Source organism: Trachypithecus francoisi, unplaced genomic scaffold, assembly GCF_009764315.1.
Source record: "Trachypithecus francoisi isolate TF-2019V2 unplaced genomic scaffold, Tfra_2.0 Lachesis_group20, whole genome shotgun sequence".
Taxonomy (NCBI): Eukaryota; Metazoa; Chordata; class Mammalia; order Primates; family Cercopithecidae; genus Trachypithecus; species Trachypithecus francoisi.
The window spans coordinates 51293285-51317253 of NW_022681466.1; the positions used below are offsets into that span (position 1 = coordinate 51293285).

The following is a 23969-nucleotide window of genomic DNA, read 5'->3' on the forward strand; positions in this document are numbered from 1 at the left end:
GCCCAGCAGTTTGTGGTGTCCTGTACACACATGGGTCCCCAGTGTCACTTGCAGAATGCAAGCTGCACAGAGCCCACCCGCGCCAAACAGCTTGTCCATGATTACTTGGATGATTTGGAGGCGGTCAGGGTTTGATCCAAGCACATACTTCACTCTGTGTTCAAAGCTATCTGAGCTATGACCAACTTTGTCTATATGGGCTATAAGAGTAAGAGGTTCTTGACTGGGCACGGTGGCTCACGCCTGCAATCCCAGTATTTTGGGAGGCTGAGGCGGGTGGATCATGAGGTCAAGAGATCAAGACCATCCTCGACCAACATGGTGAAACCCCATCTCTACTAAAAATACAAAAATTAGCTGGGTGTGGTGGTACGCACTTGTAATCCCAGCTACTTGGGAGGCTGAGGCAGGAGAATCGCTTGAACCTGGGAAGTGGAGATTGCGGTAAGCTGAGATCGTGCCATTGCACTCCTGCCTGGGCGACAGAGCAAGATTCTGTCTCAAAAAAAAAAAAAAAAGAGAAAAAAGAGTCTTTCTCAGCCAAAACTTGTTAGTTTCAACATTGGGCATGATACAGTTGCTGAGTTTTAAGATTCTTAGCAGTGCTTTTGTTTGTTATTTTAATAGCAGGTTCTAAAGGGGAAGCAGGGCCCATGAGAGCTAACCGGAGGTGTCAGAAGAGTCTCTGGAATAGTTTCAGGTGGCATTCCACTGGAGTGTGTGGTTCTTACGTGGAAGCCTGGTCCGTGAGTCCTGGATGGTGGGTCAGCGTGCTGCTGGCTCATGGAGAGTGCTTCAGAACCCATGCAGTGGAGACATTGCACATGTTGCAGAGCTCACAGTAGAAAGAATTCTTCCAGAAATGTTGGCCGGGCATGGTGACTCACGCCTGTAATCACAGCACTTTAGGAGGCCAGGTTTGGCAGAAATGAGGCCAACAGTTCGAGACCTTGGCCAATGTGCTGAAACCCCGTCTCTACTAAAAATACAAAAAATTAGCCAGGTGGGGTGGTGCATGCCTGTAATCCCAGCTACTTGGGAGACTGAGGCATGAGAATCACTTGAACCCGGGAGGCAGAGGTTGCAGTGAGCCAAGACCACGCCACTGCATTCCAGCCTGGGCAACAGTGAGACCCTGTCTCAAAAAAAAAAAAAAAAAAGTTTTTCCAGAAATGTTAAAATGCCTTGTGTTAACTCTTAAAGATATAAACCTATTAGTTTAAACGATGTCTAGAACCTCACTGTCTGAGAATACGTCTAGATGGAAGGACAGATTCTACTTAAAAAAAAAAAAAACTTTTTTTTTTGAGACGGAGTCTCGTTTTGTCACCCAGGCTGGAGTGCAGTGGTGCAATCTTGGCTCACTGCAACCTCTGCCTCCCAGGTTCAAGCGATTCTCCTGCCTCAGCCTCAGCCTGCCTTAGCCTCCCGAGTAGCTGAGATTACGGGCGTGTACCACTATGCCCAGCTAATTTTTTTGTGTTTTTAGTAGAGATGGGGTTTCACCATATTAGCCAGGCTGGTCTCAAACTCCTGACCTTGTGATCCACCTGTCTCAGCCTCCCCAAGTGTTGAGATTACAGGCGTGAGCCACCGTGCCTGGGGACAGATTCTACTTTTGTAGGCAGCCTGGGTGTGCAGCGGCTGAAGTCAGAAAGGCAAAGCCTGAGGGACTTGGGGCTCGGAGCAGAGCTCAGAGACTCCTCTCTGGTGAGGGCCTCTGTAGGGGCTCAGGCATCCTGGATTCCCTTAAATGCCTAATCTTTATATTGTGTCTCATTGTCTGCCTGGCAAACTCTTATGTATTTTTGAAATCATGGCTCAGACATCCTTACTCGGGGATGTGGTCACCCTCTCCTCAGGCCTGCCTTTTACCCTGTCTCTCGCCATTGATGGTTGCCTGTGACCTGCATACTGGCTGTAGTGGCTGTCTGTTTATCTCAGAGGGAGGGACCATCCTGGGGCCAGGCCTGGGGACTGCTGACCATATGTTGTTTGGATAGAACAAGGTGACTGTGGGAGGCCAGAGCTTGTCTCCACCACCCATGTGCCCACTCAGGCCTGTGAGTCTGAGCTGGGCCCTCAGATGGGGCCTCACTTGTGGGGAGGGCTTGGTGAGAGGTCTGGGTGCACCCAGAGCTCAGTGTTTCTTATGCATCCTGGCTGCCCATTTGAGTCATCTCAGGAGCTTCTAAAAACCCAAATGCTTGGGCCCACCCCAGAATCTGTGTGTATGAAAAGGACAGCATCAGTATTTTACTAAAATCCCTAAGAGCTTCTCAAGAAGAGCCATGGTTGAGAACCACTAGTCTGGTGGCCTCTGGCCCAGGGTGCCTGAATACCACTCAGTCTAAGACACTTGAGATCTCCATGTCTTAGATCATCAGGATGGAGATTATGGGCCACTCTAATCTGGTTGTGTTTCTGAGCCCCTGAAGTGGACATTTATCCAGAAACTGTTAGAAGTGGTCACTGAACTCCAGTGTGCAGAAATGCGGATAAACTGCAAAGTCCCTGCCAGCCTGAGGTCCTGTGGTTCCCTTGATCCTTGTGACCTCTCTTCAATCCCTAGTTAGTGATGGAGCGTACCCTCCGTGTGTCAGGCTTGGTTCTCAGGGACAGGGAGCAAAGCAGACCCAGCCCGTGTTCTCATGGAGCACATGCTTTGGCAAGGGGGATAGATGCAGTCTTACATGCACACAAGTGGCATGAGTGCCCTGAGAAGGGTTTTGAGCTGGGTTTAGAGTGGGAACTGCATGGCAGGCTGGCATGGAGGCTGCAGGGTGGGTGCCGGGCCTTCCCAGCAAGTGCCCCCCACACAGTGTGTCAGGGGAGCCAGTTTGGTCAGGATGCCCTCAGCTTGACCCAGTGGCTAGGAGGTGACCACCAAGACTCAGACCCCCTTTTGCTCTGCTGTTCACCTCAGAAGCTCAAGCCTTTGCTCTGGCAAGTACAGTGGCTGCCTCGGGTGCCCACCTCATAGTCCCAGTTAATACAGCCCGGGGGATAGAGAGCAGATTTCTCTGTAGCTCCAATACCATTTCTGGGATTTGGGGATGGGGGATTGGAGTTGGGAACACTTTGCAGATTGACTTTAACCAGTGAGAACCCTTCTCTGTTGCTCTGTCCCTTTCAAGACTGACTGGAAGTGGGTGAGGGGAGAATTCTTTCGGGGAGAATTCTTCCAAGGAGAACCAGGGCATCCTTGCAGGAGAAAGCAGGAGTGGGGTCTGGAAGTAACTGTGGCATGTCCCCTGACAGAGGCAAGTGGGAAGGGATAGTAGCTGGGGAGTGGGATAGTGTGAAGGGGAGACGATGCACGGTCAGGGCTGCAGGGGAAGCGAGGCTCCAGTCTGTGTCCTCCAGGCACAGCTGGGCTGCTGAGCATAGGCAGTGAGGAAGGGATGTTGACTCCCCCAGGCTCCACAGGGGCCTGAATCAGCCTAGCACCGAGCCTCAGGCCTCCCGTGTCCTCTATGTTGTGTCATGGCAGTCCTGAAGTCACACCACAGCTCTTGAGCTTGCAATCAGCTCTCTCCCTGATTCATCGTTTCCACCATACCACTTACCTCCAGCTGGGACAGAGAGCTGAGGACCCACAAGGTGTCCTGTTGCAGGGGGTTAGAGTGAGGGCTTCTCTCTACAGTGTGATTCCAGCAGGGAGCAGGTTCAGCTTCCTGATAGCCCCTTCCCCATGTCAAGCAGAGGTGGACCTGGCAAGCAAGGGCAGCTTCAGTCCCGGAGGAGGGCGATCTGCATGAGATGCTGAAAGACGAGGAGTGAAGTGTCAGAAGGAGCTTCTGGATAGAAACAGTTATTTCTGGAGCCTCTAGAAGGTTGTGGGTTCTGGGGCAGCAGCAGGAGAAGCCCTAAGTCCAAACAGGAGTGGACAGGCCACAAGGAAACGAAAGGCACTAGTGTCCATGGGATGTTGGGAATGAAGCTTGCAGATTGACATCTGCTTTGGCCTGGCATGGCCCCTATCGCCGGGGCAAGCTTGGGAAGGAGTGAAGGCAGCACTCTCCTCTCCTTCCCTGTGTTGCTATAGCTAGCCAGTAGCTGATCCTGGCCAAAAGTGAAAAAGGCCACCAAGATAGTGGCTGGTGGGCCGGGTGCAGTGGCTCATGCCTGTAAGACCAGCCTGGGCAACATAGGGAGACCCCATCTTTACAAAAAGTAAAAAATCAGCCAAGCGTGGTGTGTGCCTGTGGTCCCAGCTACTTGGAAGGCTGAAGTGGGAGGATCACTTGAGCCTAGGAGGTTGAAGCTGCAGTGAGCTGTGATTGCACTACTGCACTCCAGCCTGGGTGACAGAGCAATAACCTGTCTCTAAAAAAAAAAAAAAGAAAAGAAAAAGATAGTGACTGGTATGGCTTCATAGTCCCTTCCTAAGACTATTCAGCATTTCAGAGACTAGAAGGCATGAAGCTACATGCAGAATGGCTAGCAGTCTCCTCTTCACCTGTCTATCCTTGAGCAGTAGAGCTGGGGCTTTTAAGAGAAGCGTTTGTAGGAATGAGAGTGGGAATGAGGAGAGAGACTAGTTGTCTCGGAGGCTCAGGGGAGCATTCCCTAGTCTTCTGAGATTAGCACATCGCTGCCACCTTCTGCTGCCTTTCTGTAAGCCTCAGATCTCAGCCAGGCTGTCACAAGCTTGCTGGGTGCCACCCTCATGTCTGATGCCAGGGCTGAAGGTAGCCCTCACCCCAGGGAGTTTAGAGTTCATGAGAGACTTGTAGTTAAATAATAATTATGGTGCTGTATGATAAATGATCTAAAAGAAAGTCAAGGGGAGGATTCCAGAGGAGTCAGAGAAGGCAGGAAGAGAAAATACGAGGGCCGGAGAGGCCCAGAAGGTGCCAGGCATTTGGGAAGCAGTTGGGAATCAGTGTGGCTGGGGGTAAACATGGGAGCAGAGTGAGGATATCTAACATGTATCTGTTTGGAGTTCCAGAAGAGCTAATATTTGAAAAATGAATGAGGATTTTCAAGAATTTTGGAAAGATGCTACTTCTCAGATCCAGGAAGCCTGGTGAATCCTAAGCAAGATAAATCAAAGAAATCCCCACAAGACATATCATCAGGAAACTGCAGAACGACAGGAAGAAAATACCTTAAATAAACCTACAGAGGGCCGGGCGCGGTGGCTCAAGCCTGTAATCCCAGCACTTTGGGAGGCCGAGACGGGTGGATCACGAGGTCAGGAGATCGAGACCATCCTGGTCTACACGGTGAAACCCCGTCTCTACTAAAAAATACAAAAAACTAGCCGGGCGAGGTGACTGGTGCCTGTAGTCCCAGCTACTCGGGAGGCTGAGGCAGGAGAATGGCGTAAACCCGGGAGGCGGAGCTTGCAGTGAGCGGAGATCGCGCCACTGCACTCCAGCCTGGGCGACAGAGCTAGACTCCGTCTCAAAAAAAAAAAAATAAAAATAAAAATAAAAAAAATAAACCTACAGAGAACAGGCCATTCATTACAAAAAAATGGCAACTAAATGGATAGCTAACTTCTTGACAGCAACAGTAGATGTCTGAGTGGCATAGAGTCGTCAGTGTGCTACAAGAAAAACACAGTCAACCTGGAAAGCCATTGCTAGCAAAATCATCTTTCTTCCAAGAATTGATAATTTTTTTAAAAAAGAGATTTTGCCGGGTGCGGTGGCTCACGCCTGTAATCCCAGCTCTCAGGGAGGCAGAGGCGGGAGGATAGCTTGAGCCCAGGAGTTCGAGACCTGCCTGGGTAATACAGCGAGACCCCGTTCTCCACAAAAAGGAAAAAAAAAAAAAAAGATTTTAAGAGATTTTAAGTTTGCAAACAACAATAGCAACAAAAACTGCCAACCCCCAGAATTATGTATTCAGTGAAGGTGTTCTTGAAGAATAAAGGTGAAAGGATGACATCTGGTAATAAAACACTAAGAGAAATCGTTGCCAGCACATCTGTACCACAGAAATGCTTTAAAAGAAGTTCTTCAGGCTGATAGGAGAGAAAACCAGATGGAAACTCAGATCTTCAGGACAGAATGAAGAGCGTCGGAAATGGGAAATAATGTGGGGGAACATTTCAGAAGTAATAAGGATATAAGAAAATTTGAGCAGCATAGGCCACAAGCTTGTGAATTTGTTGTTCCCAGCAATTGGAGAATACACATCCTTTGTAGTCACATGCAGAATACTTGGAAAAAATTGATGATGTCCTAGACAGAAAAGCTAGTCTCAACAAATTTCAAAAAATTGATATCACATATAACAGAATTTCTGATCACAGTAAAAAATCAGTTAACAAAAGGATAAGTAGAAAAACTTCATACATCTAAAATTTTAAGAACACTTCTAAATTATTGAGTCACAGAAAAAATTATAATGAAAATCAGATATATTTAAAACCAAATTAAATATATTATATATATATATATATATATACGTATATATATATATTTTTTAATTTTATTTTAGAGACGGAGTTTTGCTCTTGTTGCCCAGGCTGGAGTGCGATGGTGCTATCTTGGCTCACCGCAACCTTTGTCTCCTGGGTTTAAGCAATTCTTCTGCCTCAGCTTCCTGAGTAGCTGGGATTACAGGCATGCGCCACCACGCCCAGCTAATTTTGTATTTTTAGTTGAGATGAGGTTTCTCAATGTTGATCAGGCTGGTCTCGGAACTCCCAACCTTAGGTGATCCACCCGCCTCGGCCTCCCAAAGTGCTGGGATTACAGGTGTGAGCCACTGCGCCTGGCCAGTAATATATTTTTACATAAGAATTTGTGGGACAACTGAAGCAATAGTAAAATAAATTTATAGCTTTAAATGTTCACATTAAAGTAAAGAAGAAAGATACAATGAGGTTAGAATAGCATTACACTGACATAAAAGGAAATTATAAGGATATAGAAATTAATGAAAAGAACATAAAATACATAATAGTATCCATAAAGAGAAGTCAGTAATTGAAAAGAGTAATAGACAAATTTCTGGCAAGCAATTTTTTAAAGAGAAAGGGCACAAATAGCATTAGGAATGAAACAGCATAACTGGCAGCACGCTCAGGATTTCATGTCGGGTGAGAGGCTGGCTCTTTGATCAGCTCTGTGCTTAAAAATCCAAACCGTTAGATAAAATGGAAAAAAGTAAAAAGGAAACAGCAAAACTTAACTGAAGAAAACCTATAAATAGAAATTTGTAATCATGGAAGGTATGGAGTCAGTATTTTAAAATCCTCCCCTTCCGCAAATCCATCCAGAGGGCTTTGCTGGTAAATAGTAACAACATTCAAGAAACAATCCCACCTTCACACAACTCCTTTAGGGCACAGGAAAATAGAGAATATTCCTACTCATTGTATGAGACTAGCATAAGCCTAACGGCAACACCAGACAAGGGCAGTGCAGTGTGAGAACAAACATTTCAGGCCAGTCTGGTTATGAATATAGATGCAAAAATCTTAAGGAAAGAAACAATTACAAAACCCAAGCCAGGGAAATATTTTAAAAGTTGTAGTACCTTATGAAGAACTTTGTTTGCAAGAACCAACTCATTAGAAAATTTACAAATGTACCACATTAACAGATTAAAACAAAAAATTTGGTTATCTTAGAGGCAGAGACCATTTGATAAAATTCATTAGCCATTCATTTCCAAATTCTAGCAAACTTGGAATAATAGGGAACTTCCATAACCTGATAAAGGGCTTCTGAAAGGAAGAAAGCCTATAGCTAACACTGAACTTAATGGTAAAATATTGAAAATTGATCCTGTAACATCAAGAGCAAGACAAGGATACCGACTACCAGCACTTCTATTTGATGGTGTAACTGGGGATCCTAGCCAGTGCAGTAAGACAAGAAAAAGAAAAAGTATAAAGGATTAGAAAGAAGACACTATAAACAGTCATCATTTGCAGGTGATGGGATTGTACATAGAATATGAAAAAATTTCGGCCGGGCGCAGTGGCTCAAGCCTATAATCCCAGCACTTTGGGAGGCCGAGACGGGCGGATCACGAGGTCAGGAGATCGAGACCATCCTGGCTAACATGGTGAAACCCCGTCTCTACTAAAAAATACAAAAAAAAAAAAAACTAGCCGGGCGAGGTGGTGGGCGCCTGTAGTCCCAGCTACCTGGAAAGCTGAGGCAGGAGAATGGTGTAAACCCGGGAGGTGGAACTTGCAGTGAGCTGAGATCCGGCCACTGCACTCCAGCCTGGGCGACAGAGCCAGACTCCGTCTCAAAAAAAAAAAAAAAGAAAAGAAAAAATTTATACAGATAAGTTATTAGAATTAAGAGTTATTTGAATTATTATTAGAATCAATAATTGGAATGACTTCTAATAGTTTAGCAAGATTGTTGGGTGTAAATGAGTATACACAGTTGTTTCTGTGCATAAAAATAGATTATGAAAAGTTTAAAAGATACTAGTTCCTAGGAATAATACTTAGTTCCTAGGAATAAATCTTACAAAAGTCGTACAAATCTCTATGGGAAATAAAGGGTAAAAATTAAAAAGATTAAATTCCACCAAAAGATACTAAAACTTAAGTAAATGCAGAGATACCATGTGGTCTTGGTTTGGAAAACTCGCTATTGTAATAACGCTTCTCCCCAAATTGATCTGGGATGCAATGCAATTCTGGCCAAAATCCCAAAAATATTTAATTTTTCTTGTTTCTTAACTTTTTTTGTGTGTGTGTGTGTGACAAGAGTCTCGCTCTGTCCCCCAGGCTGGAGTGCAGTGGCACGATCTCCACTCGCTGCAAGCTCTGCCACCTTCCGGGTTCACGCCATTCTCCTGCCTCAGCCTCCCTAGAAGCTGGGACTATAGGTGCCCGCCACCACGCCCAGCTAATTTTTTTGTGTTTTTAGTAGAGACGGGGTTTCACCGTGTTCTCCAGGATGGTCTCGATCTCCTGACCTTGTGATCCGCCCGCCTTGGCCTCCCAAAGTGCTGGGATTACAGGCTTGAGCCACTGCACCTGGCCCCTTACACATTCTTAATTATCCTCACAAACACTGATGAGAATTCTTGATATCTGATACAGCAAATCACAATCTTGTTTTGGCTATTCTTGGCCCTCTGCTCTGCTGTAGTCATCGTAAAATCATCAAGTTAAAAAACCAAAGTTGGCCGAGGCTGAGGCAGGAGAATGGCGTGAACCTGGGAGGCGGAACTTGGAGTGAGCCGAGATCACGCCACTGCACTCCAGCCTGGGCAACAGAGCAAGACTCTGTCTCAAAAAAAAAAAAAAAAATGTGCAAGGATGGAAATAAATAAATGTAGGGAGCCCAGTAATAAGCCCACGAAGACTTGACTTACGACAGAGGAGGCCCTGCATACCATGACATGAGGAATGGATGGACTCTAGTCCATGCTGCCGGGATGAGTCAAGAAGAAAGTAACCATAAGGGACAGTCGGTAAAAAACTCAAATCGGCACCTCATAGGAGAGGAATCATGAGTGACCCATGAGTATATGAAAAGATGCACAGCCTCATTAAAGAACAGAGAAATGCAAATCAAAACCACAATCAAATAACTTTTCAGCCCACCAGATTGGCACACGTGGGAAAGTAAGCTAATATTAAGCATCAGAGAGGTTATGAGACAACAACTGGGGCAGCAAGACTGGTACCCACTGCTGGATGGAACATAAACTTGTGCCACCATGTGGAAATACTTGTAGCATTCCTCAGTGAAGGCAGAGGTACCCATGACCCAGCAACTTGTGTATACATGTGAACAAGAACAAGCAGCAAAACCAAATGAGTATCCTTCAACAGAGGAATCATGACTTTTTTTTTCATGGAATGGAACAAAACAAATTCCAGCTCCACCTCAACACAGATGACTCTCAAAATGTGGAGTGAACAAAGCCAGCCACAAAGGAATGGGTACAGTATGCTTCTATTCATATAAAGTTCGGAAAATAGGGACCTGGCATGGTGGCTCACACCTGTAATCCTAGCATTTTGGAAGACTGAGGCAGCAGGATCGCTTGAGCCCAGGAGTTTGAGACCAGACTGGGCAACACAGTGATACCCCATCATGACAAAAATTAGAAAAAAAATTTGCTGGGCGTGGTGACATGCCTGTAGACCCAGCTACTTGGGAGGCGGTGGTGGGAGGATCACTTGAGCATGGGAGGTGGAGGTGCAGTGAGATGGAGGCACAGTGAACTGTGATTGTGCCACTGCACTCCGGCCTGGGTGACAGAGTGAGACCCTATCTGATAAATAAATGAAAACACACACATACATATACATAATATACATGTGTGGTGTGTATGTATTCAGAAAATAGGCACAACTAACTAAAGGTATTCCTACAAGATAAACTAGAAGGAAAAGCAAGAGAAAGCCTAATAGTTCACAATGATTGGGGTAGGAATGTCATTGGGGAGGCAGTTTCTGGTCCCTGTGAGGCAGCAGTGGTCTCTGAACACTTGCAGTGCTCCACAAGAAGGAAGGGGATGTGGGTTTTATTTTATGTGTATTCATATATACACAAATCTGTCTACACATAAATGAAAGATGCACATCACAGCACTGACGCTTAACATTAGATGCACTCAGATGTTTTAGAGTCTTTTTTGTGTGTGTTTTCTTTTTTTTTTGGTAGGTTTTTAAAAAATTTTTTTTCTCTGTTCTTTTTTGTAAAGCCACTTGTGACCCACTAAATTGATTTTGTCGCTCCCTGTTTGAAAGTGTTTTATTGCTTAAGTTGAGTGGTAAGTACGTAGCTGTTTGTTTTATTCCTTTTTATACAGGACTCATCCATTTTATGTACGCTTCTGTCAGAAAGCAGAAACCACTCAAAGCACGTGGGGAGAGGATGCCTCTGTGCCTCTATAGAGCCTGGGCTGAGCTGGGAGGGCTGCCTGGGGTCCCTTGTCTGGGGAGGGAGCCTCGGTTCTGTGGGGAGAGAGGTTTGTTTCAGATAGTCCATTGAAGTGGGGTTGAGCTCAGGAGCCCTTTGCAAGCCCCCTGTATGGTGGGGAGCTTGGAGAAGACCTCTTTCAGCTGCTTCCTCTGGTCAGTACTGGAGGACAGGGAGTGGCTATCCTGGGACATCCTGGCCTAGCATGCTCCCTTCCCAGGGTTGTTGGCCCTGGGCCCCACCTGTGTCCCTCTTTGCTGGCATGGGACAGTACCCTTTTGATGGCTGTCTCTCCTGGCACAGGGCACAGACCCTGGTGTGGCTGGCAGTATCCTTTTCCCTCCTCACCCCAGCTGCCCAGACCCTCTGCAGGCATTTCTGAGCCCTGACCTTGCCTTCCAACAGGTACCAAGCCAGCTGCCTCTGTTGACCCATGGGGGGTGCCCACTGGAGCCAGCACACAGTCTGTCCCCAAGAACTCGGACCCCTGGGCAGCTTCACAGCAGCCTGCCTCCAGTGCCGGGAAAACAGCTTCTGACGCATGGGGTGCAGTCTCCACCACCAAGCCCGTGTCTGCCTCTGGTGAGCCCCTCACTCACCCACCTTTCTGCCTGGCCTCTGAGAGCCCCTGGGCCCTGCAGCCGCTCCTGGCTCCTAGGCGTCAGCCCTGTTACTTTGCTTGCATTTGCTCCCCTCCTCCCCCTTAACCTTTGTTCCTGATCCCCAGATCCCAGGCACCCCAGTGTGACAGTGAGTGAGTGCGAGTGAGTTCCCGGGTTTTGTGCACTGGTACCTCCCTCCAAATTGAGGGGGCTTCTGATGGGGTGTTGAGAGAGGAGACTGCCCTGGGCCCACAGCCTGTGGGTCCTGTCCTCACCCCTGGGGGACTGGGCAGGCTGGCCTCTGGGCAGTCCTGGTGCCTTCCTACAGACCCTCATCCAAGCAACCAGACCCAGCTTGATGCGCCTCCACCACTGCCAGCACCCCTTTCCCTTTTGGGGTGGAGGTGGTAGAAGCACTAGCAGGTGGGCATCCCACACCCTGTCATGGGAGGCCGGGCTCCCTATCTTCCCTCCCAGCGCACTGGTGACCCGATCCTGTCTTGCCTCTTTGGCTCTCAGAATTCTCTTCCATGAGGCAGGGTAAGCGGGGAGAGGCCCCTGTTGCCAGCCCATCCTGAGGGTGTGCACTGGACAGTGGAGTTGCCACGAAGTCCTGTGAGGTGCTCCCAGTCACTGGCCTCTATGTCCACCCAGGGTCCTTTGAGCTCTTCAGTAATCTGAATGGTACAATTAAAGACGACTTTTCTGAATTTGACAACCTTCGGACTTCAAAAAGAACAGGTATGTACAGGTGATGGTGGTTTCTGTAATCCTCTGTGCATTTGACCAGCTCAGTTATTGCAGAAATAATAGTTTTCAAAACCCTTCAACTTTCTGCATGATCTTTGTATTTTGATCTTGGGAGCCTGAAGCTTCTCATTCTAAGAATTCGTACATCAATAGTTAAAAATCACAAGGTGGAGTCCCCCAGGACTGTGTCTCCAGGTTAGGAAGCCCCAAGACTTCGTGCAGATACCACAGCCCCAGCCTCCCCAGCTCACAGTGGGCCTCACGTCCGGCCTGATCCAGCATTTCCATTCACCTTCCTCCTGCTAACTTCCACTCCTCAGAGGGCCTCCTTTTCCCAGACAGCAACCTTTGGGCATCAGTGGGGCCAGCCTCTGCCCTGTGTTGTCACCTCTCAGGTGACAGCTCCAGCCCAGCAGACCCACAGTCCAGTCTCCAGACCTGTTTTCCTTCCCTGTGTGCCCCTGGGATGGAAGGGTATCAGGTGAATGCAGAAGGAAGGGGCGTGTGGGCCAAGGTGGGCCTGGAGGCTAGAGGGAGAAGGCCTGGGATGCATTCTTCACACCCTATTTGGCCTGGGGTGTGGCAGCCTCTGTCTATCTCTGGGCCACATCTCCCAGCCATGCATGGCAACGTCTCTTTTTTCTTTCCTCTCGGCTTCTGCTGCTTGCCCCCACCAGTTTCCCTACCACCTCTCTCCCAGTCTCTTCCTTCTCTCCCTTCTTTTTTAGCCCTCTTTACCAACTGCAGCCACAAGCCTGGCTAGGCCCTGGTGTGAGGTACAAGCAACCTGGCACCCATGACCCCACTTGACCCCCTTGACCTCCTCCAACGCCTCTCAATTCGGGAGCTCCCCGCCGGGAGATGGAGGCAGCTTTGAGAATGTGCTGCTTTTCTGGGTCTTTGCTGCATTAATAAGATTCCATGTGTCTTCTCTGCAGGCCAAAGTATAGCCTAATTTGTCCTTGCTTCCCACTCCATGCCTCAGTGAGAAGGCAGCCTGGCCATTGTTACGTCAGCTTTTGAAACATTTATCCCCTGCTAGGCAGGTGCAGTGGCTCACGCCTGCAATCCTGGCACTTTGGGAGGGCCAGCATGGGAGGATTGCTTGAGCCCAGGAGTTTCAGACTAGCCTAGGCAACATAGTGAGACCCCCGTCTCTACAAAAAAATTAAAAAATTAGCCAGATGTGGTCGTGTGCACCTGCCTGTGGTCCCAGCTACTCAAGAGGCTAAGGCAGGAGGATCCCCTGAGCCCAGGAGATCGAGACTGCAGTGAACCTTGATCGCCCAGGCTGGAGTGCACTGGCGTTATTGGTTGTTGTTTGTTTTGTTTGTTTGTTTTTGAGTCTTCTTTGCTCAGTTCACATTGTCAGATAGAGTTGTCCTTCCCCTTGCCTCAACTTTTATGGAATAACAGATTGAAAACATTTTCTCATGACTTTAAAATTTGTTAAAAATATTTTGTTGCTATATAATCTCTCTTTGTATGGCTCAGCAATAATTCATTAATTTGGGGGAGGACACTTTAGGTTGATGTCAAGTTTTAATCTACTGTAAATGATGCTGTTGTGAAGCTCTTTGTGCTTACAACCCTGTTCACATTTTACATTATTTGCTTAGACCAGATTCCTAGAAATGGGGTTACTGAGTGAGAGAATGACTGTTGTTAAGAACTCCTGTACCATGAAGCATCCTGTCATGACAATCGCTTTCCTACTGGCCTGTTGTCAGCTCTATGGGCTGAATTTAAAAAAAAAACAATTTGCTTTCTTTTTACTATCAAGAAGTTCATGTTTATTGTGGAAAATTTAGTAAATGGAAAATGTTAAAAAAAAAAAAAAAAAAAAAGTAAATCGCCCATGCCTAGCCTCCAACCCAAAATGACATCTTGGTATTCTGGAGGAATGAGCTGTACACACTCTTTTGTAACCTGCTTTTTTTCCACCTAGTATTTTGATAAGCTTTCTTTGCTCATCATTAGGTATTCTTCTGTCCCTGCATTCAGGTGTTCGGTTATGTGGACACTTGATTTATCTAACCCAGCCCATGACTGGCTGTGTGTCGTCATGTGGCACTGTCAGGCAGGCATGTTTCCAGGAGGCCATGTTTTGTGTTAAGTACACAGTCTTAGGCTCTCCCTGCCACACTCACCCTGCCATATGTGTCCTTGTCTTGCAGCCGAATCTGTGACCTCTCTGCCATCCCAAAACAATGGAACTACCAGCCCTGACCCCTTTGAGTCTCAACCCCTGACCGTTGCCTCAAGCAAGACCAGCAGTGCCCGGAAAACACCTGAGTCCTTCCTGGGCCCCAATGCAGCCCTGGTGAACCTGGACTCACTGGTGACCAGGCCCACCCCACCAGCTCAGTCCCTCAACCCTTTCCTGGCACCAGGTAGGCTCTCATCCCAGGCTTCATCCAGCTGCCTGCTGTGCTTGAGAATGGGTGTGCAGCAGGCCTCTCGGGGGCTCTTCCCACTGTGTGACAGGCAAGGGGTGGGACTAGCTGGAAACTCTAGATTAGCACACATGCCCTCGCCAGGGCCGCCTGGGGTGGGGTGTGGAAGCCGTTGTCAGTTATGTAGGGAGGGTATGGGTAGGAAATAGCTCCTTTCCTCTCAGTTGAGACTGCCAAGCAGAAGCTGTCCCTGACTTGGTGCCCCCCGGTCGTGAGACCCTCAAGGGAGTGTCAGTTCTAAGACAGGTAAAGTAGGGTGGACTGCTAGGGGTGAGGAAGAGCCAGGGTTTGATGTGTAGCACACCTCTCTTGGGAAAAATGTAACTTAGCCCTTGGGTACAAGCCTTCCTCCAGGTCCCTCGCTTACACTCCTGGTGCCAGAGTCTGCCCCCTGCCCTCAAGGCTCTACGTTGGCTGCTGGACAAGCCCCCAGCTGTTCAATTGAGTATCCAGGGCCATTATGGCCTGGCCCCACTCTCCTCCTCCCTCCCTGTGTGCATGAAACCCTTGTGACACCCAGCCCCTTGGCACCCCTCAACCTGTACAGCCCTTCCTTAAGCCCAGGCTGTTACACACTCAGTTTCCCCTGCCTGGAATGTCCTCCCTCCTCTTCCCCAATGAAAGCATCTTACTCCTCCTTCGACACCCAGCTCAGATGACCCCCCTTCTAGGAAGTCCCCCCAGCCCCTTCCTCACATGTTTCCCAAGGCCTTGGGCGTCCCCCAGGGCAGGAATGTGTCACCCTCAAGTGTTCAGCCCCTGACTGGCCCCACCATGTAGGGATCTGAGGATCTTGGGCCACCGTCCCTGACAGTACCTTGCAGAGGAGAATGACCACTGAACTTAGAGAGGCTGAGGTTGGGGACCCTTGGACAGAAGTGAGGTGTGTGGAGTTCCTGGGTCCTGGCCAACCCTGAGGTCCTACGATGGATGAGGACATGGCTGCCCCTAGAGGAGGTGGTTCCACGGGTAGAACTAGATTAGCTTCCAGGCTCCTCAGCCAGCCAGGAGGCTGTGCCTGCCCCAGGAGGCCTTATGTCTCTTCTGCCCAGAGAGCCCTTGAAGGCCCTGCAGGAGCTCTGGTGGTCATCTGTGTCCATCAGCTCTTGGTAGGCACCTGGCTGGAGGCCTGAGGCAGCTTTGTTGGCTGCACACCAGTCGTGTTTCCTGGGGGCTGCAGCCAAGATGGAGGAGGTTTGGGCAGCTCTGCTGGACATACAGGGCCATTCTCCAGGCCACTCAGGGTAGGGCCAGGCTGCCTGGAAGAGTTGGTGCCGGCAGCACACACACTTTTGCAAAGAAAAGGCTTTCTAGTGTGAGGTAAATTCTGGAGACACTGGGAGAGACAAGGCTGCATCAGCTTCTTGAATGCAGGACTTCTAGCCTTCGCAATGTCATATGTGGGTCCCTGGGTGCATTGTGGGCACTGCCACACGAGCCACACACTGCCAGTCCCATGTCCCCCTCAGCAAACAGAATGAGGGAGCCGTGGCAGCTGATGGCTGGTGAAGGTGTCCTGGGTGCCAGCCCTGCAGAGGAGCCAGGGTGCCCCGAGATGGCCGTGTTCCTGGCATGGCCTTGTTCAGCTTTGTAACGCTGGACAAATCACTTGGCTTCTACAGCCTCAGTCTCATCCTTAAAGTGCAGATTCATGCAGTCAGCAGATATTTGCTGCCATGGACTCTGCCGGCACCATCACGGGTTCTGAGGGCACAGCAGGGACCAGAACACCCGCATGCAGTCCCTGACCTGAGAGCTCAGAAGGCCGCACCCTCATGGCTCAGCCTCTGCCCCTTCTTCTGTCTCCCCAGGTGCACCCGCCACCTCGGCTCCTGTTAACCCCTTCCAGGTGAACCAGCCCCAGCCGCTGACGCTGAACCAACTTCGGGGGAGCCCGGTCCTGGGGACCAGCACATCCTTTGGGCCTGGCCCAGGAGTGGAGTCCATGGCTGTGGTCTCGATAACCTCCACGGCCTCACACCCAGCTCTGGGGGCCACTGGTTCCTCTCTGACCCCGCTGGGCCCTGCAACGATGAACATGGTGGGCAGTGTGGGTATCCCCCCATCTGCAGCCCAGGCCACTGGCACAACCAACCCTTTCCTTCTCTAGTGCCTGGCTTGGGACCCGCCCAAAGCACCTGTGCTGGAGGATGCCAAGCAGGGACTCTCGTCTGTGGGACGGGATCCAAGAGTTTGGGGATTAGGGGTATTAGGGCTTTTCAGCTCCAGCTTCCTGATGAAAGGGCTGTCTTTACAGCCCCAACCCTCGGACCCTCGCCTTCCAAGGCAGGCCCACTTGGCCTGGCCTGCTCTCACCACCTCCTCCAAGCACTCAGGTCCTGGCAGGGCCCCTCTGAGGCCTTGGATGAGGAGGTGGAGTCATCAGTATTGCCCTTGTCCCCAGCCTCAGCCAGAGGGTCTCCAGGGCGTTGCCTGTCCCAGGACTTGGGACAGTGGCCTCATCTTTGTCCTCCCCACCCCCCAGCCCTAGGGACACTCCAGGCAGTCCTGGGTGTGGACACGATGAAGTACCTGCTCCATAAGACACTGACCTTTTGGGGAAGTGGTTGTGCATATTTTATTTTTCTTTGACTCGTGTGAGTTCAAAGTAAACACCACCACCGTGGACAACTCTTGAATTAAATCCACTAGAGCGAGCTTTAAAACTAATCTGAGCATAACCCCCAACGTGGCTCTATGCTTGTGTACCTTTGCACATATTTTGTTTAGTACAGTTTCATATTTGAGTTTGCAGAATTATCTAATAGTCTTTTTTTGGCTAATATTTTTATAACGTGGTTCTTATTTAACTGTCTAGTTTTGATAGAATTTACCAGGTCTGGCTGAATGAAGATATTGGCACGTGTTATTTTAGTGGTTTAAATCCTCTTATTTATGGTTTTAACTCTAAGAACACTTTAAAAGGAAGAGATGTTTGGATGACAAAAAAAAATGCCTTATTGAAAAACTAAAGCAAATTCTTTATAGGAAGAAAATATGGGAATTTGATTACACATAGATGATGTTTATTTAAAAAAAAAAAAAAACTACAACAGCAACAAAAAATCCTAGCCTCCAGTTGCCTTTTCCTTTCTTTAACTCCTGTTTTTGGTGAATTACTAAACTGATTGACTTTCAGCCTTATTGGCTAGATCCTGAGCGAGAGGCTATTTTTCTTACTGATATACCAACATCCTGAAAGTTAAAGAAAAAAATCTAATGTATGAATGTGACTCACCAATTTTTATCAACTAATTCCTTTTTTTTATTAAAGGCATGCAGGGATTAACAAGGACTTCTGTTTACAATGGAAATCTGAAATGGAAGAAACATCTTTAACCTTGTGTGTCTGTGATCTCCTCTGTCTTAATCCACGCTCAGGCTAAAGATGGGGATAATGTGGAAATGGCAGTTGTCCTGAGGGCATGGGGGTGGGGGTGCTTCTGTGCCCACGGGTCCCTGGGCAATAGTCCCTAGGCTAAGACGTGAGTGCGGGGCTAGGGGACCAGGGCTGGCCCTGATCCACCTACCTGCTAACTCCAGACATTATTTTTAAATTGGAGACCTAAAAATAATTCTCTTGTATTTTGGAGATGAAGAAAAAAGTCATTCACCCGGGACAGATTTTTAACAAACATGCATTAATATTACCTCCCTCTTCCAAACTCCTGCTGTCCTCACCTCACCCACCACTGTAAAAGTATTATGTCATGCATTAAAGACCAGAAAAAACTTGCTTTTACCCAGGGAAGGGACATTCCCCCAATCCTGTGTCTGGGCAGCTTGCCTGGTGGATGTTTCTGGCCCCTTTTCCACTATGGGAATTTCTCACCTCCAGCTCTAAGGGCAGCCGACCACCTGCCAGCCCCTCTCTGGTTCCAGAAGATCTAACCCTTCGCACTAGCTCAGGAGAGATCTTAAATGGTGTCCGGGCTGCTGGGACATGCAGGCTGAGTGAGGACTGCACCCACTCATGCTGTTCCTGAGGCCGCCGTCTCCAGTCCCAGGAGCCATGTCTAGAGTTCCTGACCAGCCACCCTCTGCCAGAACTGCAGGCCTGGAGCTGGGCCTTAGGCTCCTGCTGCCATTCGGGTAAGCCGGTGGCTGGTCTCGTCTGCTGGGGGAAGGGTGGGTGGGGAGGTGCAGTGGGATGGTAGGCGGGATGCTTGCCCAGAAAGGTGCTTTCCTTCAGATGGTGCAGGGCCTGGGCCAGCCTTACAGGTCAGTAGACCAGACTCGACTACTTGGGGTCAGTGATTCTTTTGTAACAGAAGAGCCCTTCATGACACGACTTTGAGGCCCCAACATGACAGCCACTGGGCCACCAGGACCCAAGAAGACAGCCCCCACCCCATCTTCTGGCACAGGCCATCCCGAGTGCATGTCCCTGTTGCCCACTGTACTGATCATGAAGCCACCAGCCACTGCCATGCATGTTGGTGCCTGTGCCATCATGTTCCCTCCTGATGGGCACTGTGGTGGAGGAAGTCACCCAGCTGTTTCTCAGTCCCAGAGGCCGGTGGCTGGTTTTGAACTTGTGTTGACTGTTGATACTTATTTACTGTATAAATATAATTTATCATTTGTACCATGGTGCGGTTTCTGGCTGTGTCCTTCTCCCACCTCATCTTCATCAGTCCTGTTCCACTGGAGGGGGGTGGGAGATAAAGGAGCCGATTCCTGTGGAGCTTGGGCTGCAGTCAATGAGGCCACCAGCCTGGTCCTAGTACCCGTGTGAGCGGGGCATTTGGTTGCCCCTGAACCTCAGGGAAAGGGGGTGGGAGGCCTGCCCTTGGTGAGGTGCTGAGACTGGTGGCCTGCACGGGTGTGGTGGGGGAAGTGCTAGCCACCGCCCCTTACCCTTCCTGCGTCTGCCCTCCTAATGTGGCCTGGTCACTGGTGGAGACTGCTTTGGATGAGATGGAAGTGACAGTGTGCTGGGTCCCCAGAGGCTTCCTGTGCTCTGCCTCCTCTGGTGTCCATGCTGCAGAAGAGCTGCTCTGGGAAGCCACCTCCTGTCAGCCGGGGCAGCGGAGGGAGGGAGTGCGTGGAGCTGCCCAGCCAACTGTGTATTCCTGAGAGGAAAGGCCTGTTGGAGCCACTGGTTCTTAGGTAGCTTGCTGTGCAACAGCTGACCGACACAGAGGGCCTGTGCCTCAGAGCCGCCGACCAGAGGAGGGGAGTGGCGGGAGGACACGTGCACCTCCAGGCAGCAGAGGTGGAAGAGGTGCTCCGGTCATGGGAGGAGGCAAGGCCGAGGCAGAGGCGGCTGGGAGACGCTGAGGGGAAGGGTTGGAGAGGTCCTGAGACGAACCTGGAGGGAGGCCTGGGGCTGCCTTGCAGCCCTCTGCTCTCTGTGTGCCTGGCTCCCAGTGTCCACTCAAGGACAAACTCAGAGCTAGGAGGCTAGGGGCTGGTGGCAGGGGGTGCCCGTTCAGTGCAGGGGACAGGAGAGAAAGAAGGGTGTGTGGGATGCCCTTGTTTACGCTGCAGTAACACATCTCCAGGTCTCAGCGGCTTCCCACGAGTTTCTCACAGAAGTCAGGGGCTCAAGCCTCTTTCATGTTGAGACACTGCTTTGACAGACAGCCCTGAAGGTAGCTATGAAGGGAAAAATGGACAAGGGCCAAGCATAGATTTCTTACAGCCAGCCCTGGAATTGCTGCACTGCCACCCACACCAGTGCCAGAATTAGGCCCTCGGCCCCCATCCAGATGTGGGGGGATGGGCAAGTGCAGGCTTCTTTTGTGGCGGAGGGCAGGAGTGGGGGAAATGGGCTTGGTTAACATTGCCAGTCCGGGTCACAGCGGACTCTGGCTCCCAGAGAGTTATTTCAGTCTTCTTCTCAAACAGACCATAACGTCCTGTGTCCTGGGCTCTGTGGGGTATAGAGCCTTCTCCAGCAAGGCAGACACAGCCTATAAACTAGAAAGACCTATGATCTGTGCCCTTCCCCCAACAATAACAACAGAGCGGGGCAGGGGTCAGTCCCCACAGTCCAACTCCATTTGGAGGAGCAGAGAATGGGAGAGGCCCCACAGTGCTGGAAGCTGCAGCAGACTGAGGTCGCCTTGCGGTGAGGAGGGAAAGGACCTAATGGTGCCCTGCTCTGGGCTCTGCCCCCTGGTGGAGAGCTGGCCTTTTTTGTATTCCCTTGGCTGCAGCTCTTGGGCCAAGCTCAGCTTTCTCACCTGCTGCCTGTGGGTGCATGGTTCTGGGCCAGGACCTGTTTTGAATGAGCCAGAGGCTTCAGTCCAGGCTCATGGGCCTTGCAGAGGCACAGTTCCCTCAAAAATGTGACAGTCTTTGTGCTTCTAATCAGTTCCATGTGCAAATAACTGCATTATTTTGGTCAGAGTGTTATTTGGTGGCCCCCGATGGACCTTGTCTCCCAGTGTGGTCTCCCTTACCTGACGGGCATGGCCATATGACTAGATGGGGCCAGTGACACGATGGCAGCAGGGGCTTGATAAACGCCTGCACATGGAGCTTGACGTCCTGGCATGTTCTGCTGGCAGCCCACCTGTCGTACTATGAGAAGTTCAAACACGTGGAGAGGCGACATGGGGGAGAACGGAGGTGTTCTGTCAGTAGCCCCCATGAGCCCCAGACAACAGCCCACCATGTGAGTAATCATGTTGGTCAGCTCAGTGGAACAGCTCCAGCTAGAATCAAGTGTAGCACAGCCGCCTAGCTGAGCCCAGTCTCCTATAGGATCATAAGTGATAAATGATAGTGGTTTTTTTTTTTTTTTTTTGAGACGGAGTCTCGCTCTGCCACCCAGACTGGAGTGCAGTGGCCGGATCTCAGCTCACTGCAAGCTCCGCCTCCCGGGTTTACGCCATTCTCCTGCCTCAGCCTCCCGAGCAGCTGGGACTACAGGCGCCGCCACCTCGCCCGGCTAGTTTTTTGTATTTTTAGTAGAGACGGGGTTTCACCGTGTTAGCCAGGATGGTCTCGATCTCCTGACCTCGTGATTCGCCCGTCTCGGCCTCCCAAAGTGCTGGGATTACAGGCTTGAGCCACCGCGCCCGGCCTGATAGTGGTTTTAAATGACAGTTTTGGGGTAATTTGTTACACAGCAATAGACAACTCAAGGACACACATAAAATTATTTCCTAGACATAAGCTGCCTTATTTCCTTGCTGCCTTACCTCTATGCTTCTCTCAATGGAGCTACCATGAGACCATCTGGGATCATGATGGGAGAGCCACCCCCTTAATTCCATATTTACCAAAAGACCAAGTTATTTTGTTCAGATGATAAGTTTTATTACGCCTTTATTGTTCAAAGCAATTTTCAATTTTATCTCATTAGAGTTCTAGAAAGTCTCCTTTTGCAATGTTTTGATGCCAATTTTTTTTTTTTAGATTCTTTGTTGCCTTTCATTTCTGCTTGCAAACTAGCCAGTTCTTTCCTCCTTACTGTGATAGCATTCTAAAATGCAGTCAACAGTAGCCAACTCACACTGCACATCCTCTCTGGTCTGTTCCTTTCCCCTAGAGCTGCTGGCTCTGGGGCACATAACCTGCCTCCCAAGTTAGCAAGAGAGTCTTAGCAAATGTCTTGTATTTGCATAATACGAATCTCCTGCTGTCCAGCTTATGAGCTGTATTCTTTTTGCCTGCCACGCAGCTGCTTAGCCAATGACACTTTGTTTTTTCTGTTTTTTGGCTGCAGCAGAAACCCACTCCTTATTTCCATATCATTTGCAATAGAATAGGCTATAGCAGGATCAAATAACCCCAAGCTCTCATTGGCTGCACACAGTATCTTACGAATATTTCTCACTCACAAAAAGCCTGATGGAGATGTTCCTGGCAGTGCTCTGCAAGCTGCTCTTGCAGAGCAGGCTCCTCCCTTACGATGCTGTTGTCTTCAACGTGTGCCTCAACGGGTGCCATGGACAAGAACGAGAAGTGCTCGTGCGACACTGAAGTGGGTCAGACCTCTCAGTGGTGAAGATCCTTTTCGTACTTTGCTTTGGCTAGAACTACTCACATGGACCCACCTTGATGCAACGGGCCTGGGAAATGTAGTCTTCGGGTGTGCCAGGAGAAAAGGGAGATAGTCTGGTGAACATGCGGCTTTGTGACAGTGGCTGACAGCATGGACAGCAAGTGAGCGTGGACCTGCGGGCCGTATGCCTCGACTGTCCTCATGGAGGGGGTCCCACATGCCCAACCACCCCCCAACCCCGGCTTCCCAGGCACTCACGCCTTCAGCCTCTAAATCTCACTGCATCATCTCTTGCCTTGACTGGGCAGGGATGCAAGGAGCTTTGTGAAGTGACAGTGACATTTCTGTGCCTTTGGGGCTGGGTTGTTCATTCTTTTTCTTTTTTGAGATGGAGTCTCCCTCTGTTGCCCAGGCTGGAGTGCAGTGGTGCAGTCTTGGCTCACTGCAACCTCCACCTCTGGGGTTCAAGCGATTCTCCTGCCTCAGCCTCCCGGGTAGCTAGGATTACAGGCGCCTGCTACCTGTAATGCCTGGCTAACTTTTTGTATTTTTAGTAGAGACGGGGTTTCACCATGTTGGCCAGGCTGGTCTTACAGTCCTGACCTCAGGTGATCCGCCTGCATCAGCCTCCCAAAGTGCTGGGATTGCAGGCGTGAACCACCACGCCCGGCCTGGTTGTGCATTCTTAAAGTATTCTAGGCCAGGCGCCGTGGCTCACGCCTGTAATCCCAACACTTTGGGAAGCTGATACAGGCAGATCACCTGAGGTCAGGAGTGGAAGACCAGCCTGGCCAACATGGTGAAACCCTGTCTCTACAAAAATACAAAAATTAGCCAGTTGCAGTGGCACATGCCTGTAATTTTAAGCTACTCAGGAGACCGAGGCAGGAGAATCACTTGAACCCGGGAGGCAGAGGTTTCAGTGAGCCAGGATTGTGCCACTGCACTCCAGCCTGGGCAACAGAGTAAGACCCTGTCTCACCAAAAAAAAAAAAAAAAAAGTTATGTATTTTGTTGTATGTAAATGTCCTCTCAGAAGAACACACTACAGCCAGACACTGGATTCTGGTTAATGGTAAGTGTGCTAAAACATACGGAAGGTGGAGTCCTGATGTCGTGGTTTATTCTGAAATGCAATAAAAGTAGGATGGATTGAAGCAGGGATGAATAGTTGGATAGATGTGAATATGAAAGTATGGAACAGGAAATTGGTAATGGTAGAATCTAGGTGGTGGGTATGGGGTGTTCACTGTAAAATGATGTCAGCTTTTCCATGTTTAGACATTTCAGTAATGTTGAGAAAAACCGGAAAATTAAACATAACCAGAAGAGG

At 49.5% G+C, this 23969-nt stretch overlaps 1 protein-coding gene across 6 annotated transcripts in view; it reads left to right on the forward strand.

Moving 5' to 3' along the window:
• The window catches only part of EPN2 (epsin 2), a 102397-nt gene extending 83128 nt beyond the window's left edge, over positions 1–19269 (forward strand). For all 6 annotated transcript variants that reach the window (XM_033184297.1, XM_033184300.1, XM_033184301.1 and 3 more), the window contains 4 exons: positions 11274–11450; positions 12125–12211; positions 14398–14613; positions 16488–19269. In XM_033184297.1, the coding sequence (XP_033040188.1) occupies positions 11274–11450; positions 12125–12211; positions 14398–14613; positions 16488–16786 (779 nt within the window). In that variant the 3' untranslated portion in view covers positions 16787–19269. The remainder of the gene's footprint in view (positions 1–11273; positions 11451–12124; positions 12212–14397; positions 14614–16487) is intronic.
• Positions 19270–23969: the final 4700 nt, after the last annotated feature.